The following is an 18,055-nucleotide window of genomic DNA, read 5'->3' on the forward strand; positions in this document are numbered from 1 at the left end:
ACATAAGAAATTTTAATTGGAAGGATCGTTTAATGCAGTGGTTCTCAAACTTTCTGAAGTAGAGGTGCATTTAAAATCCTACAAATAATTGTAGGCGTACTATATACAAATTTCTGAGAAATATGTTATAATAATTAAATCAAATATTAAAGAAAAATATAAAGTCCAAGTGTGCTTTTATGTTAATTAAATGAAATAAATACAACAAAATTAAATTTATTCTGACATTAAAAAATATTTTTGTTACATTTTTTGAGTTATGATTTTTAGAATTCATAATAAGGGTTAAAAAATTTAAAAATGACAAAAACATTATCTTTTTTTATATATAGATACATTCTTAGTAAGATTTCATAAATTCGGCAGGTCATGGCATGAATGTGTTAAGTTTTTTCATTCTTGTGTTTATGAGAAACATAAGCCTGATGTGTCCTAGAGATTTCTTCAATGTTTGGGCATATATTTGAAAGGCAAACTTTCATTTCCTCATCAATACATTGAAGAATTCCTCTCTTTTTACTCTTAATTGTGTTGAGTGCAGAAAAGCCCCACCATACATATCATCTTAACTTTACACCAAACAAAAGATAGAAGAAACTTGCCTTCAGTCTTTCCGGGGAACATGGGGGGTAGTGTAAACAATCCAGCACCACAGTTTAACTGCCTTTTGCAACCTAATCAGACAGTGAGGTGGGGGGTTGGGCAGACTCTCAGCTTATAGCCAATTCCCCACACCTCTGTCCCCCAAAAATCTAAACTTCAAAATTCCTGTTGGTTTTTTGGTCCCCAACAGGCAAATAGTTCTCTGGAATACCATAGGGCGCACCTGGAAATCTTCTAGGGCGCACCAGTGCGCCCTGGCACATACTTTGAGAACCACTGATTTAGTGGAATTTAAGAAAACTTTAAAGCAAGAACAGACAGGGTTTTATCATCCATATACATATCTCTCCACATTTTATGATAATGATGTGATACAGATCTCAATGACAGGACTTACAAACACAATTTGCAATCAGACAGGAGCAACTGAAAACCGAGAGATAAGCAAAGATAAGAAGCTCCTTCACTCAGTACAAGCGGAAGTAGGCTGTCAGTGCATTTACTAATACAAACCCTTAGCACACAGCACCAGGACCTTTACCATCACTGCTGGTTTATCTTCCACTCTCACTAATAATTTCAGCATGAAGAATTCCCTAATATTGTTGCACACATTTTGCAGGTTTAGAAGCACAGTAATAAAAAAAAATTAAAAAAAATAAAATAATAAAATAAAAAAAATAGAAGCACAGTAATTCCTTTTCCATGGTAGTATGCTAAAACATATTGTAATGTGTTTATTTCCAGAAGAATTTGATAATTTAGTGATGTAATAAAAAAATTCTACATCCCCTGATTAATAGGGCAATTGCCCAAAACAGAGTATTATTCTTCAAAACGACACTACCCAAACTGATGATCTCTTTCTAGAAGGAAAACTGAATTTGCTCCATACATTTTATTTGAACAGCTTGCCACAGAGACATTTATGAAGGAATTGATATGAGAGGAGCCAATATTAATGTATCTAAGGTTGAAAGTGTTGAAGAATGTCAAAAAAGATGCACCAATAACATTCACTGCAAATTTTTCACCTTTGCCACACAAACATTTCACAATGCAGAGTACCGGTGAGTAAAAGTCGTGGCGTTTGTTCTTTACCATAGTGATTTTGTAATTTAATTGCATTCTGTTTAATTGTTTTTTATTTTCCAACTGAAAACTAAACAGGGATTTTAGACCTAAGCACTCTCCTTATTTACTTAATTCTGGTCTCATTTTTCCTGAAGAGAGTCATTTCTGTTTGGTTCACAGATAGCTGTGCTGTGGAGTAAAATTGTGGTTTACAGAATAAGGTCTTCCCCCCCCCCCACATCCCATCCTCACCTTAACCTTCCCTCTGCAGGGGAGGAAGGTGTCTATTTCATTATAAATGCAACCACTCCTTATCAGAGTCATTGCTCAGATTGCACCATAGATCATTTCAGCACAAAATGGACGGCTGCACGCACCTTGCCACTTAGGAAGCAAAGTAATCTCCTTTCTTCACCTTCAGGAACAACTGCCTGTTGAAGCACAGTCCAACAGGAACGCCCACCAGTATCAAGGTGCTGGGAAACGTGGCGTCTGGATTCTCCCTGAAGCCCTGTGCACTCTCAGAAATTGGTAATTCCGTGGCTACTGTTTCACTATGTGATTGTAATAGTCAGAATAAAGCTCCTCAAGTATGTTCACATTCTAATCCCTAGGACCTGTGATTATGTCACCTAAGACAGCAAAAGGGGCTTTGTCGATGTGACTAAGGACTTTGACATTAAAGATCATTCTGGATTGTGTGGATGGGCCTAATAAAATGTCAAGGGTCCTTATAAGAGAAACAAGGAGACAGAAAGATCAGTCAGAGAGAGAGAAAGATTTGAAAAGGTGGCAATGCAGGCTTTAAGATAGAGGAAGGGCCCATGAGCCAAGGAATGCAGGTGGTCTCTAGAAGGGAAAAGAAATGAGTTCTTCTATGGAGATTCCCAAAGGGACAAATCCCTGACAGCATCCTGAGTTAGCTCAGTAAGACCCACTTCAGACTTCCAATCTCCAGAACTGTGAGATGATATTTGTGTTGTTCTAACACTAAGGTGATGGTCCTTTGTTACCGTAGCAGTGGGAAATAGGGGCAGCAACACTGTAGAGAGAACTACAGGGTCATTTCCGGTGGTGTCCATTGTCCAATGAAATGACTCTAGCATAATGAAGCGATGACACCTAGTAGTTTCAGACATAGAAGTAAGTTCAGTTGACTTATCCAGAAAAATGCCATGACATTTTACCTTATTTTGCACATCAGGGTGTTAAAGATAAGTTGTTATTGAAACCAAATACCTGATAGCCAATTCTACAAAATATCATGTGCCAACTTGGTGCCACACTGTGTAATGGGTGCCAGGCTTCCAACCCCTTGGAAGACTGGGAAGTCACTAGCAGTGCATCTCTTTTCTTATTTGTTTCTTTTCTTTCCCATCAAATCCCTCCCTGATGTGTACCAGATGTATTGGTTCAAATGGTACTGATTATTTAATTTTTAATATTCATATTTTTTCTATTTCTACAAGTGTGATGTTTTAACATAGTATATATTTTTCCATAGTTTTTAGAGTTTTATCTATAATTTACATAACATAAAATTAGCCCTTTTGAGATATACAATTCAGTAGTTTTCAGGGTATTCACAAAATTGTGTGACAGTGACCACTATGCAGTTCCAGACATTTTCATCATCCCAAAGGAAACATTGCATCCAATAGCAGTCATTTTCTATTCAGAATGTTACTGAGAAGTTGTATTCAGTTCTGTGATCCACCTTTTGTGTGGAGCCCTTCAAAAGAGGGTAATCAGGATGGTAGAATATCTAGAAGTAACGGAAAATAAAAAGTGGTTAAAGGGGTAAGCTAAAGATATTTAACCTGAAAAAGAGTTAGGATGACTGTCTTAATTTTTTGTTGTTATTGTTGTTGTTGTTGTTGTTTGAAGACCTGTCTTTGGGAAAGAGATTAGACTAATCTGTGTGGTTCCAGAAAATAGGATCTAAAACCTTGATCTTTGTCTTCGTGAGAGAAAGAATTCAGTCAAGAGACAAAGTGCGGAAAGTAAAGCATGAATTCATTGGCTGTGCAGGAATACACTCAGAAGGGACTGAGCGGGCAACTCACTGAGAGACTGAGTGCCCGATTAGCTACAGAGCTAGGGACAGTGGAACAAGCAAGGGCCTAGGATAGAAGAAGAACAGGAGAGAGCCCAGGCAGGCTGCTCTGGCTCACTGGAAGCTCAGAGGAAAGGTCACCTGGGAGACAGGCTCAGGGGGTGAGCCGTGGACAAAGCTGCCGCTGCCCACTGTTTCCTTGGTTGCAAGTCTCCTGGGGCAGAGAGGCAAGGAAAACTCACCTGAGGGGATGAAAGGGGTTGGAGGAGGAAGTGGGGGGAGGCGGAGGAGGAATGCAGGGGTGTGGAGAGCAGCTGGGCCCTCTTTCCTAAGGGCTTGTTAGGGCAGAGATTTTAGGGGAGGTCATAGGGGAGGATCTTAGTAGAATATTATCAGCTCTCCAGGTGTGTCTGCTTGGGGTCAGAGTCTTCATTGACTGCTTGGGACCAGGGCAAGGGGCTATTATTAATCAGTGCAGCTTGTCCTAAGGTCAGCTGTGACATTGCTTGTCTGGTTTTGCTGCTTTTCTGAGTCTGGAGCCAAAAGACACTGAGACCTAGATGTTATCCCCAGGGCTTACTGCTCAAGGGCTATTCTACACTCCCCCACCCGCTTGTTTGTTTCTCCTCTGAGGAGGTCTAACCCATAACACTAGCAACTTGCCAGCAGAGGCAAGTTCACCTTGGGGGTGATGGCCTTGTTTTCCCAGTTTTGTCTGTTGCTAGGCACCTAGTGTTTTCCACCCTGGTGACTTTCTGTGCCTGACCTGTGTTCTTGCTGTGCTCATGTCTGTCCAACTGCCTACCTCGGTGCTGCCATGAAGAAACTAAGAAAAGTCTCTAACATCAAGAGTGGTCCAGAAAGAAATGGACAAATGGACCTTGCCATTAGGTAGTGAACTCCTTATTAATGTAAATGGCTAAGTAAGACCTGAACAATTTGTCAGGGCTCTCCTTGAGAGGATATAACTATAGGTAAGTTCTCTTCCAGCTTCAAGAGTCCATTTCTTTTTAAAGAAATAAACAGTCGAGGTCTAATTTCCTAGCCTGCCCCTAGGAAGGTATTACGTTATGAGGGGTGCTCTCTCCTGCTCAAGCTTTGTTCACTTAAATTAAGTGCTTTTCATCTTTCCCATAATAGCTACCATTATCATTTAATCTAATTTTAATAGAACTGATGTGTTATCAAATTGAGTAAACTGAGTACAATAATATAAACAGAAAAATGTAATTAATTCGATAAAATAAGAATAAAGAAAGTGGGTTTTCTTCCATTCTAATTGCAATGAGCACAGGACATTTTTGTTAGTGACCTAATGCTTTCTATTACAATATTTTTCATAATATTCAAGGAAATATAATACAAAGCCTCATGTTCATAAGGTTTGGAATTCAGGGTCAAGGTAATAAAAAGAAAATATAAACCCATGCTGAGTAACCTAAACATTTTGCCCTGGTTAGGATGGAGCTAGGAGCTTAGGTTGAGCTATTGTATTTTTCTGACATAGGAACTATGAGAATTAGAATAATTTTTCCCTCTTCCACATGGCAAAAAAGTGTGGGGCTATGTTGACATTTTTTTTTTTTTACTTAGGCTGTTTAGTGCTGTGAATAGCCATAATTTCATTAGTGACAGTGACATCACATGTGTGAATTTAACTTTGCGTCATTTACTGAGGACGAGCTCCCTCTGTGAGTTCACAGGTTGCCACATGAACATGTTTCAACAGCTGGCATTTGCGGACGTGGATGTTGCCAGAGTGCTCACCCCAGACGCGTTTGTGTGTCGAACCATCTGCACTTATCACCCCAGCTGTCTCTTCTTCACCTTCCACACCAACGCCGCGACTTCCGGGTCACAGAGGTGAGCCGCCCTGGGTAGCGTGTGCCGCTGTCCTAGCAGCGCTTGCATTTTGTAATGTGATTTTTTTTTTAGAAGTCTTGCTCATTTCCCTCCAAGTGCTTGATTACCCACCATTTCAGTACTTTCTGCCAGGTGCAGATTAGTTCAGGGATTAGCAGATTTCTCTACCTACCTTCTCTTCCTTAAACAGACCATTGCGCCCAGGAAACAGCAGCCACAGAAAAAGGAGGATCAGATCCCTTTCTCACTGATCTTAATGTTTTATATCAGCTTGAAGTAAAAACCACTCACGTGAGAATGTCCTTTAAGCCCATTCATCCTCACTCCTCTGATTCAGAAGCCACAGCCCTCTTTCTCCGGACCGGACCAAGGTCCTGATTTGACCCATTTACCCGCAGATAACCCGCCCTTTCTCTCCATCCAGCGCGGAGCTAAGAGGAGGGAGTCTAGTTCTATAAGTGTCAGCAGCATGCTCCCAGAATTTGTTCTTTGCTCTCTCCTTTTTTCAATCAGAAGGTGGAACTTGACTGTTCTCCTCTTTTCATTACCTGTGCTCACCAGTTTTCTTTAGAGAGAGGTGTGGCTTGATTTACATTTTTTTATTATAAATTTTAATTAATTTTAATGGGGTGACATCAATAAATCAAGGTACATACGTTCAAAGAAAACATCTCCAGGTTATCTTGTCATTCAATTATGTTGCATACTCCTCACCCAAAGTCAGATTGTTCTCCGTCACCTTCTATCTGGTTTTCTTTGTGCCCCTCCCCCTCCCGCATCCCCTCTCCCTCCCTCTCCCCCCCACCCCAACCACCACACTCTTGTCCATGACTCTTAGTCTCATTTTTATGTCCCACCTATGTATGGAATTACGCAATTCTTAGTTTTTTATGATTTACTTATTTCACTCCATATAATGTTATCAAGATCCATCCATTTTGTTGTAAATGATCCAATGTCATCATTTCTTATGGCTGAGTAGTATTCCATAGTGTATATGTGCCACATCTTCTTTATCCAGTCATCTATTGACGGGCTTTTTGGTTGTTTCCATGTCCTGGCCACTGTGAACAATGCTGCAATGAACATGGGGCTGCATGTGTCTTTACATATCAGTGTTTCTGAGTTTGGGGGTATATACCCAGTAGAGGGATTGCTGGGTCATAAGGTAGTTCCATTTAATCTCTATGATTTCTTAAGAGTCCTGCAGTCTGAATTACTTTGAAGAGAATTTCTCAGAAGAATAAGATTTGCAGGAGTGCAATTTGTTTTTATATTAAACGCTTTTTTTTTTGCCTTTACCACAGTCTTCTTTTTTCTCTTGCTTTTTTTTTTAAACATAGAAATGTTTGTTTACTTAAGACTTCCAAAAGTGGGACCCCGAGTTCCCCTACTCCGCAGGAAAACACTCTGTCTGGATACAGCCTTGTAACCTGCAAACGAACTTTGCCTGGTAATGTGATTCCATCATAATGTATAAAATGTGGCCAACCCTTATGATCATCTAACAAGTGATTGTGATGGAACAATCCTCCATGTACCAGAAACTCGTGTAAGTGTGGTTTGCTGCTGTTTTCATTTTATATCTTCTTATATTTATGTTTATAATTGCCGCAGAGCCCTGCCATTCAAAAATTTATGCAGGAGTTGATTTTGGAGGGGAAGAATTGAATGTGAGCTTTGTTAAAGGAGCCGGTGGTTGCCAAGAGACTTGTACGAAGATGATTCGCTGTCAGTTTTTTACGTATTCTTTACTCCCAGAGGACTGTCGGGAAGACAAGTGAGTGAAAATTTATTTTTCAAAGACAGTCAGCAGGATAATGTCAGGAAAATTCCTCATCTTTGAAGGCTCACTCTTTATACTGATCACTTTATCTAGGTGTAAGTGCTCCTTACGGTTATCTCCGGATGGTTCCCCGACTGGAATCACACATGGGGTGCGAGCGAGCTCTGGTTATTCCTTGAGGTTGTGCAATCGTGGGGATGGCTCTGGTGAGTGAGCCTCTCTTGCCCATGGAACTGTAAACGGCTGACTGCCTTGCTTTCATCGCTTGCAAAATCTGATGTAGTGTAATCGTGTATGTTGTCTTTCTTGGCTGAGGAGGACTCTGATTCACCTCTAATTTCAGCTGTTAATTTCAACATTCTCCTTTTAGTCTGCACAACAAAAACAAATGCACGCATTGTCGGAGGAACTAATTCTTCCTGGGGAGAGTGGCCTTGGCAGGTCAGCCTTCAAGTGAAGTTGACAAACCAGAGCCATGTGTGTGGAGGGTCCATTGTTGGAGACCGGTGGGTCCTCACTGCTGCCCATTGCTTTGACGGGTAAGTTTTGGCTGCCTATCACCCCAGGGTCCTATTTTGCTTTTCTGTTTTGAAGAATCTATAATCAATATTTCAAGTCAGTTTCGTTCTTTCCTTTTTCTTTCCTTCCTTCCTTCCTTCCTTCCTTCCTTCCTTCCTTCCTTCCTTCCTTCCTTCCTTCCTTCCTAGCAGGAGAGAGAAAGAGAGAGAGATAGGGACAGACAGGGATAGATAGACAGGAAGGGAGAGAGATGAGAAGCATCAACTCATAGTTCTGGCACCTAATGTGACTGCTTTTTTATACAATGTGTCCGTAAAGTCATGGTGCACTTTTGACCGGTCACAGGAAAGTAACAAAAGACAATAGAAATGTGAAATCTGCACCAAATAAAAGGAAAACCCTCCCAGTTTCTGTAGGATGATGTGGCAGCATGTGCGCATGCGCAGGTGATGACGTAACACCGTGTATACAGTAGAGCAGCCCTCGGCCATGCCAGTCGAGATGTGGACGGTACAGAGGAAAGTTCAGTGTGTTCTGTGGCTCACTAAATTCGAATCCATGACCAAAGTGCAACGTGAATATCAGCGTGTTTATAACGAAGCGCCACCACATAGGAACAACATGACTCAGTGGGATAAGCAGTAGAAAACTGGCAGTTTGGTGGAGAAACCCCGTTTTGGTAGGCCATCAGTCAGTGACAAGTCTGTAGAGGATATATGGGATAGCTACCTAAGGAGCCCTAAAAAATCTGTGTGTGAGCCCACATCAAACTGCACTGAATAGGTATGAAACTGGGAGAGTTTTCCTTTTATTTGGTGCAGATTTCACATTTCTATCATCTTTTATTGCTTTCCTGTGACCAGTCAAAAGTGCACCATGACTTTATGGACACATTGTATGTGCCTTGATGGGGAGGCTCCAGCCAAGCCAGTGATTGCTTGCTCAAGCCAGCGACCATGGGATCATGTTTATGATGCCACGCTCAAGCTGATGACCCAGCGCTCAAGCAGGATGAGCCTGCACTCAAGCCATGAGCTCGGGGTTTGAACCTTAGGCTTAGCATCCCAGGCCAACACTCTATCCACTGCACCACCACCTGGTCAGGCATCACATCAGTTTCTTAATGGAAAGTTATTCTTATTTAATAAAAAATATTTTAAAGCAGAAATTGTGTTCAAAATGTTGAACAGCAAGTAGCACCTGAGCACTGACCGACCTGACCCATCAGACCAAAGTGGGAAGTGTTTGCGGAAGTGTGCACTAAAGAATAACTAAAAATATCCCAGATGCTTCTTCGAAGATTGATTTTTCAGGCACACAGATTCACAAATGTACTAAATAATGTTAATAGAAAATAGAAAAACAAAAATGTAATAGTTTATTACCCTATATATTTCAAGGAATATAATTTGATATAATAGTTTCACTTTATCAGGCAAATAGTATACATAACAGGATTTTAATTTTTAAAAACACTTAGACTTTGTAGTTAGAACGAGGCTTGAGTCACAGCTCTGCCACTTGTTAGAGGTATGAGTGACCTTGTTTGCAATTTGTAACTCTCTCTTTTATTTTGTTTGTAAAATATGAATGACAATAGTATCTAATTCAAGAGATTAAGTTATGCATTTAACTTAATCTGGAAAGATTAAGTTCTGCACTTCAAATGCTTAGTACTATACCTACAACATAAAGTTATTCAAAAAATATAAGCTGTGATTAAATAAATCTAAGAATGAACAAAGAGTATGAATGAACAAAAGAGATACTAACAGCCCCCAAATAAAGACACCTGATTGCTTTCAACAAGTACTTTTGTTTTCATGGAACTCCCCCACCCCCTGACTGAAAGTTACTGTGAGCCAGAATTCAGCACCCTGCTGCTGAAAGGTAGCAGCCGCTGGCAAAGTCGCACAGGGCAGGGTTCCTTTATACTGGCCACATAGCGGCATGAGGCTCCCGGTAAGCTCTGCTGCCCATGGTCCTGCTAAGGGGAAGGCTATTGGCCTGGAAGAAATGACCCTGTGACCCTATGAAGGAAAATAATTGTTCGTCCCCCTTTTTTACTAAATAAATTCCAATTTGGGCCCAAGAATTTTCTCCCCCCCCCAGCTTTATTGAGATATAACTGACATAGAATATTGTGTAAATTTAAGGTACAACATGATGATTTGATATCTATAATGCAAAGTGAGCACAATAAGGTTAGTTAACATATCCATCACCTCACATAGTTACAATCTGTGTGTGTGTGGTGAGAACTTTTAATATTTACTCTCTTAGCAACTTTCAAGTATATAATATGGCATTGTTAACCAACACGGTATAGTCACTATGCTGTCCGCTACATCCCTAGAGTTTATTTATCCTATGACTGAAAGTTTGTGCCCTTTGACCTACCTGCCCTCCACCTTCACCCCTCAGGCAGCCACCAATCTGCTCACTGTTTCTCCGAGTTCAGGTTTTTTAGATATCACATGTGAGATCATATAGTAGTTGTTTTCTCATTCTGATTTATTTCACTTAGCGTGATGCCCTCGAATTTCATTCTTACTGTTGCAAATGGCAAGATAGTCGTCTTTTTATTTACAGCTGAATAATATTTCATTATATATACCACATTTTCTTTATCTATTTATCTGTTGTTGGACACAGGTTATTTTCATATTTTGGCTATTGTAAATAATGCTGCAATGAACATGGGGGTGCAGATATGTCTTTAAGATGGTGATTTTTGTTTCCTTTGGATATATACCCAGAAGTGTAATTGCTGAATCATATGGTCTTATTTTATTTTATTTTTTTTTTTGAGGAACCTCTATAGTGTTTTTCATAGTGGCTGCACCAGTTTACGTTAAAATTTTTCATTCTCGAAGGCTCAGTGTTGTTTGTAAGAGCTAGAGTTTTGTACATGACTTGCACCACTCCTTTGATAATAGAAATTTCCATATCTTTACACAACTCAAGAATGCTTTAAGTAATAATTTTAGATATATACTTTGTATATATTAATATGTAATGAGTTAATTTAAATTTCCACAATTCTCATACTATAGATAGAGAGGCTTTAGGTGGCACTGAAGTCCCCCTTCTTGGTCCCCGTATGGTGCTTGTGTAAAGTCAGTCTGACTCCCTCACGGTTCTGAATTTCACCAGAGAGCTGTTTTCGGCGTTGGTGAACTGAGGGTGATAGATCCGGGTAAACGGCTACAGTCTCTCCCGACCCGTCTCTCCCAGAATGGGGCAGCAACGTGTTTGTATTTCAGCGAACATGAAGTCGTTACATAGATGCATGCGTTCAATGTCATTAACTCAGTCTTCAGAGGTCCAGGGCTGCTGCTGTGGGTGGCGATGAGAGCCAGGCGGTGAGATTAGATAAGTATTGTAAAAATATATTCTGTGTGGTATTCTTTCCCCAGGTGTTCTTCTCTTTCTTTTCTTTTCTTTTTGTTAAAGGTAAAAGTGAAGAGAAAAAAGACCAATATCCAAGACCAGCCTTTCTGGTTTCAAATAGGTGTTTATTTCTCTCTTCTAGGCTCTTGTTTTCGGATATTTGGCGGATATATGGTGGCGTTTTAAATTTGTCAGAGATAACAAAAGAAACACCTTTCTCACAAGTAAAAGAGATTATTATTCACCAAAAGTATAATATCTCAGAAAATACTCATGATATCGCCTTACTAAAGCTGGAGGTTCCTTTGAATTATACCGGTATGTAGCACAGGCGAGCAGCTGTCCAGGTGAAGGGCATTGGTTTAAGTGTTCGCATCAGTTTGAGTGAGGGGGCGGAGTTTGCAGAGCTTGCCTTCATGATTCGGTTGGTGGGGCGGGGAAAGGGGAGCATTGCCGGGGAGGGTGAGCGCTGTGACCTGACATAAAAATCTCCTCTCCACGGGACAAGACAGGTTCATTAGTTCTTTCAGGTAGGGATCACAGCTGCTTACACGTTATTGAAATAACAGGCATAAAATAAAAGTGTCTTTGCCATCTGGGAAGCATGGCTTCCTTTAGCAACTGGAGCGGAATTACCATTGCTTTGAGCTTAAGGATATTGAGACCATACACAACCTAGTGGGATCAGATATTAACTTCCAGGTGTAACGTGAGCCGAGGAGAGACTGATGTCGAAGGAAGGTCTGGGGAGACAGCAACATGGCGGCCGGAGGGAGGCTCTGCCTTGCGGACACCATGCCCCACAGTTGTTGAATGCCGCACACTGTGTCCATTAAGATTTTGTGACCTTGGGCAAGTTGTTTTTATTTCTTAGTGCCTCAAATTTCCTCATTTGTAAAATGACCATGATAATCACCCCATTGGGTTGTTGTAATAATTAAATCAGCTAATAAGTTAAAGCACTTAAAATGGTGCCTAAAACAGTGTTAGACTCTCTCGGAACATTAAAAGTATCATATACAGAATAAGAGACAGAACTTCTAAGTGTTTGTGACTGTCAATCTGGGTCCTGAGTTTTTAAATTTAATCCAGAAAATTTAACACCAAAAATGTTATGTGAAAATGACTGATGGTGAGAAATTTTCTGGAATCATTGACCTTAGAAATTGAGCAGGAAGCAAAAGCATTATTCTTCTTAGTACTACTCTATAGTAAGAGAATAAGAAAAGGGAAGTGTGTGTTTTTAAAGTCAATATCTATAACTTGAACCAAACTCTAATTTAAACATTACCTTTCAGAATTCCAAAAACCAATATGCCTCCCTTCCAAAGATGATACAAACACAATTTATACTAACTGTTGGATAACTGGATGGGGCTTCACAAAGGAAAGAGGTACAGTATGACATTTTAAATGTTCCTAAAGCAAGTCTTGTGTGTTAAAACCCTGGTGTGGATCAGTTCAGTTGGCCTCTGTCTAAAATTATATCTAAACTCATGATCCTTCCAATTGATTGGTTCTCAAATATTTGCTCAGTGGCTCTTGAGAAGATGTATTTTTGCCTGGGCCTGGAAGAATTAATAAGGTAAACTTCTGAGTCCCTTACTGTATAATAAAGATCATTTGTTTGACTTCACATAAAGGATTGGTCCTACACAGGGATAACAAGCCCACTTAAGCCCATCCTGTTCTTAATATTAATAATGTTTTGCCTGACCTGTGGTGGTGCAGTGGATAGACATTGACCTGGAACACTGAGGTTGCTGAATCGAGGCCCTGGGCTTGCCTGGTCAAGGCACATGTGGGAGTTGATGCTTCCTGCTCCTCCTTCTCTCTATCTCTCCTCCTCTCTCTAAAATGAATAAGTAAAATATTTTTAAAAATATGTTCCCCTCGATCTTGATAACATTATATGAAGTGAAATAAGTAAATCAGAAAAAAACAGGAACTGCATTATTCCATACGTAGATGGGACATAAAAGTGAGACTAAGAGACATTGATAAGAGTGTGGTGGTTACGAGGGGAGGGGGGAGAGGGAAAGGGAAAGGGAAAGGGGGAGGGGGAGGGGCACAAAGAAAAATAGATAGAAGGTGACAGAGGACAATCTGACTTTGGGTGATGGGTATGCAACATAATTGAACAACAAGATAACCTGGACATGTTATCTTTGAATATATGTATCCTGATTTATTGATGTCGCCCCATTAAAAAAATAAAATTATTAAAAAATAAATAAATAATAACGTTAAAAAATATAAAAAAAATATGTTCCCCTCTCCCAGTGACACTGTTTCCCCTTGATATTAATGACCCAAAATATAGTCAGGCACACCATCTCTCTTAATGGCGGGCTTTTAATCTTTTTATTTTTAAAAAAAAGCATCTCTCCTACAATCTGAGAAAACCCATGGATCACTTCTTGAATGATATTTTCAAATGCTCAAAAAAAAAAAAAACCAACTACACATAGAATTACAAAAGCAACCAATAAAATTACAAGACAGTTATGAAAATACTTTTAAAAGATGTGACATAGAGATACCTGTACTTCTTCATTAATAGAGCAAATAGCAAGTTGTTCTGATAACCAACTTATCTTTGAAATTGTGATGAGCACAAATGATCATTTCAGTTATCTGCCACAACTGTAATGTGAAAGGAACATACCTATAATTTATATTGATGGACAAGTCGTTGGTATGGCTAATACTCCTGAAATTGTTGCCTACATTCATAATTGAAGAGAGTGTTAGACTTCACTTGGAGGTTGGTAAAAAATAAGGAGGTATTTTTTTCCTGCTCAAGTTTATAGACAGTGTGAATTCTTTCTATAGAACCTAGGTTAAGAATCCCTGCTTATGGATACTTGGAATATTTTAATTGCCCTTGAAAATTTCAAGAAACCAATTGTTCTTTCTTTCCAAAATTATGTTCTTGATAGACACAATAAGGAATAATATTCACATCACTATTTTTTTTCTTTTTTAAAAAAAATAAATTTTTATTAATGTTAATGGGATGACATTAATAAATCAGGGTACATATATTCAAAGAAAACGTGTCTAGGTTATTTTGTCATTAAATTATGTTGCAAACCCCTCGCCCAAAGTCAGATTGTCCTCCGTCACCCTCTGTCTAGTTCTCTGTGCCCCTCTCCCTCCCCCTAACTCTCTCCCTCCCTCCCCCCACCCCTGGTAACCACCACACTCTTGTCCATGTCTCTTAGTCTCGTTTATATGTTCCACCAATGTATGGAATCATGTAGTTCTTGTTTTTTTCTGATTTACTTATTTCACTCCGTATAATGTTATCAAGATCCCACCATTTTGCTGTAAATGATCTGATGTCATCATTTCTTATGCCTGAGTAGTATTCCATAGTGTATATGTGCCACATCTTCTTTATCCAGTCTTCTATTGAAGGGCTTTTTGGTTGTTTCCATGTCTTGGCCACTGTGAACAGTGCTGCAATGAACATGGGGCTACATGTGTCTTTACGTATCAATGTTTCTGAGGTTTTGGGGTATATACCCAGTAGAGGGATTGCTGGGTCATAAGGTAGTTCTATTTGCAGTTTTTTGAGGAACCACCATACTTTCCTCCATAATGGTTGTACTACTTTACAGTCCCACCAACAGTGGATGAGAGTTCCCTTTTCTCTGTAGCCTCTCCAACATTTGCTATTACCCGTCTTGTTGATAATAGCTAATCTAACGGGTGAGGTGGTATCTCATTGTAGTTTTGATTTGCATTTCTCTAATAACTAATGAAGCTGAGCATCTTTTCATATATCTGTTGGCCATTTATATCTCTTCCTGGGAGAAGTCACATCACTATTTTTTTAAATAAAAAAGGATAGCTTGCCAAGCTCTCTCCATCTCTTCTGGTATAGTTCTTTACTCAACTAATTCAAATTTTTCAAATGTTTGACTAGTTGAGACCGGAAGATTTAAGAACAATTTTAACTGGACACTGGTGGAAATTATATGTAAATAAACAGTTCTTCATGGAAAATGTTCACTTGTATTTGCTTGAAGATCAAAATACTTCTCCACTGTGAGAGATTTGTTTTTTATTTTCAAAATGCCATATATTTTTAAATCATTATTTTTAATATATAAAAAAAAACAAGAGGTAAGACCTTTGAGTCTTTTGACTCATAGGTAACAAGAGGGACATATCTGAGGAACTTCTGCTGAGATGAGAGAATGGCAGAGGCTATGGAAGCAAAGTCTCTGGTCAGACTAGTGTCCTAACACAGCATCAGAGACCAGTGCAAGGTGTAGCCCCGCCCCTTTCTCTCTCTCTCTCTCTCTGTGTATAGACCAGTGCAAGGTGCAGCCTCGCCCCTCTGTGTGTGTGTGTGTGTGTGTGTGTGTAGACCAGTGCAAGGTGCAGCCCCGCCCCTCTGTGTGTGTGTGTGTGTGTGTGTGTGTATAGACCAGTGCAAGGTGCAGCCTCGCCCCTCTGTGTGTGTGTGTGTGTGTGTGTGTGTAGACCAGTGCAAGGTGTAGCCCCGCCCCTCTGTGTGTGTGTGTGTGTGTGTGTGTGTGTGTGTAGACCAGTGCAGGGTGTAGCCCCGCCTCTCTCTCTCTCTCTGTGTGTGTGTGTGTAGACCAGTGCAAGGTGTAGCCCTGCCCCTCTCTCTCTCTCTCTCTCTCTTTCTCTGTGTGTGTGTGTAGACCAGTGCAAGGTGTAGCCCCACCTCTCTCTCTCTCTCTCTCTCTCTCTTTCTGTGTGTAGACCAGTGCAAGGTGTAGCCCCGCCTCTCTCTCTCTCTCTCTCTGTGTGTGTGTGTAGACCAGTGCAAGGTGTAGCCCTGCCCCCCTCTCTCTCTCTCTCTCTCTCTTTCTCTGTGTGTGTGTGTAGACCAGTGCAAGGTGTAGCCCCGCCTCTCTCTCTCTCTCTCTCTCTCTCTTTCTGTGTGTAGACCAGTGCAAGGTGTAGCCCCACCTCTCTCTCTCTCTCTCTCTCTCTCTTTCTGTGTGTAGACCAGTGCAAGGTGTAGCCCCACCCCTCTGTGTGTGTGTGTGTGTAGACCAGTGCAAGGTGTAGCCCCGCCCCTCTGTGTGTGTGTGTGTGTGTGTAGACCAGTGCAAGGTGTAGCCCCGCCTCTCTCTCTCTCTCTCTCTCTCTCTCTCTCTCTCTGTGTAGACCAGTGCAAGGTGCAGCCCCACCCCTCTGTGTGTGTGTAGACCAGTGCAAGGTGTAGCCCTGCCCCTCTCCCTCTGTGTGTGTGTGTGTGTGTGTGTGTGTAGACCAGTGCAAGGTGTAGCCCTGCCCCTCTCCCTCTCTTTGTGTGTGCTTGTGTGTGTGTGACTCTTACTTCTCTCCTTTACCATTTATATCCTCAGGAATGCCCGTAATGCAAAGGTCATCATTCTGATTTGCTTTAAGACTTTGGTCTTCTTTTTATGTTTATTGTATTTCCTCCTTCTGAAGTTATGTATTGGTTACTTCGTAGGTGAAATCCAAAATATCCTACAAAAGGCAAATATTCCTTTGTTACCAAATGAAGAATGCCAGAGAAGATACAGAGATTATGAAATAACTGAATGGATGATCTGTGCTGGCTTAAAGGAAGGGGGAAGAGATGCTTGCAAGGTAATGCATTCAGCTATTAAAAAAAGTGAGAAAATTCATTTCGAACTATATTTTCCAAAAGCATATTTTGTTATAGTTTTAAAAAATAATTTGAGCAAATAATTTGATTATTTTATATGTAAATTCTAAAACTATTGAAATTATATATGTGCGTCTTAAATAACATGTCACAATCTGTGCAGGAACATTCAGTATTTAAGGGAGGACAATGGTATATACAGTAATTGTACTAAAATATGAGAATACTAGACTTATTTTACAGTGAAATGATGTCAAGATTTCTTTGTTGGGCAATATGTTATTGAATTAAATTATTTTCACCATATTCAACAGCTAATGAGGCATATGAGATACCTGAGGATTTATATAAGAAATTAGATGTGTGTGATGTGACTACAAAATTTTAATGGCACACTCGTCATAACCTTCTATCATTTTATTTTTCTACCCACCATGACACAGGGAGATTCAGGTGGTCCTTTAGTTTGCAAACATAACGGAATGTGGCGTTTGGTGGGCATCACCAGCTGGGGTGAAGGCTGTGGCCGCAGAGAACAACCAGGTGTCTACACAAAAGTTGCTGAGTACGTGGACTGGATTTTAGAAAAAACACAGGAAGGTGATGGACACGCCCCGAGGAAGTCACCGGTGTGAGGAAGCCCTGCAGAGATGGGGAAGAGTCCAGTGTGTAGCACCAGTTTGGCAATGTGGGTTCAATTCAAACACTGAGCCTCGGGGTTCTCGTGGGCAGACGCGTGGCATCTACCTTGCATCCTTATTGTGAGAATAAAGGGAGACAATGCACCCGAAGTTGGTAAGGGTGGCTGAGGTCTTACAGAGGCATGCATTCAGCAGTTGGTAATAGCACTAGTAATGGGAGGTAATAACCGAACATTGCATGATTGTTTGTTGTAAAATAAAAATGGCAAAACAGTGTGTTAAAGGGTGATTTATTTTTTTATTGTGAAACTAAACAGAAGAAAAGCGACTTGAGAGTCTAGCACAGTGCCTGGGACCGTTCTCATCTTGCCGCTTCCTCCGGGACTCAGTGCATCTCACAGAGAACGATTTCTTCTCTGCGTTTCACCCACGTGGTCATTGCCTTACCACTGCCAGCTTTCTTGGGGGTGAAGAGACAGTCAGTGTGGGGGCTTTCT

At 40.5% G+C, this 18,055-nt stretch overlaps 1 protein-coding gene across 1 annotated transcript in view; it reads left to right on the forward strand.

Annotated features, from left to right (window-relative positions):
* The window catches only part of KLKB1 (kallikrein B1), a 32,717-nt gene extending 14,896 nt beyond the window's left edge, over positions 1-17,821 (forward strand). Inside the window, exons 5-15 of the mRNA XM_066234925.1 lie at positions 1,514-1,673; positions 2,099-2,208; positions 5,437-5,596; positions 6,940-7,049; positions 7,214-7,376; positions 7,476-7,588; positions 7,753-7,921; positions 11,437-11,612; positions 12,593-12,688; positions 16,759-16,898; positions 17,361-17,821. Of these exons, the coding sequence (XP_066091022.1) occupies positions 1,514-1,673; positions 2,099-2,208; positions 5,437-5,596; positions 6,940-7,049; positions 7,214-7,376; positions 7,476-7,588; positions 7,753-7,921; positions 11,437-11,612; positions 12,593-12,688; positions 16,759-16,898; positions 17,361-17,552 (1,589 nt within the window). The 3' untranslated portion in view covers positions 17,553-17,821. The remainder of the gene's footprint in view (positions 1-1,513; positions 1,674-2,098; positions 2,209-5,436; positions 5,597-6,939; positions 7,050-7,213; positions 7,377-7,475; positions 7,589-7,752; positions 7,922-11,436; positions 11,613-12,592; positions 12,689-16,758; positions 16,899-17,360) is intronic.
* The last annotated feature ends 234 nt before the right edge of the window (positions 17,822-18,055 follow it).

The sequence above is a fragment of the Saccopteryx bilineata genome, chromosome 6, assembly GCF_036850765.1.
Source record: "Saccopteryx bilineata isolate mSacBil1 chromosome 6, mSacBil1_pri_phased_curated, whole genome shotgun sequence".
Taxonomy (NCBI): Eukaryota; Metazoa; Chordata; class Mammalia; order Chiroptera; family Emballonuridae; genus Saccopteryx; species Saccopteryx bilineata.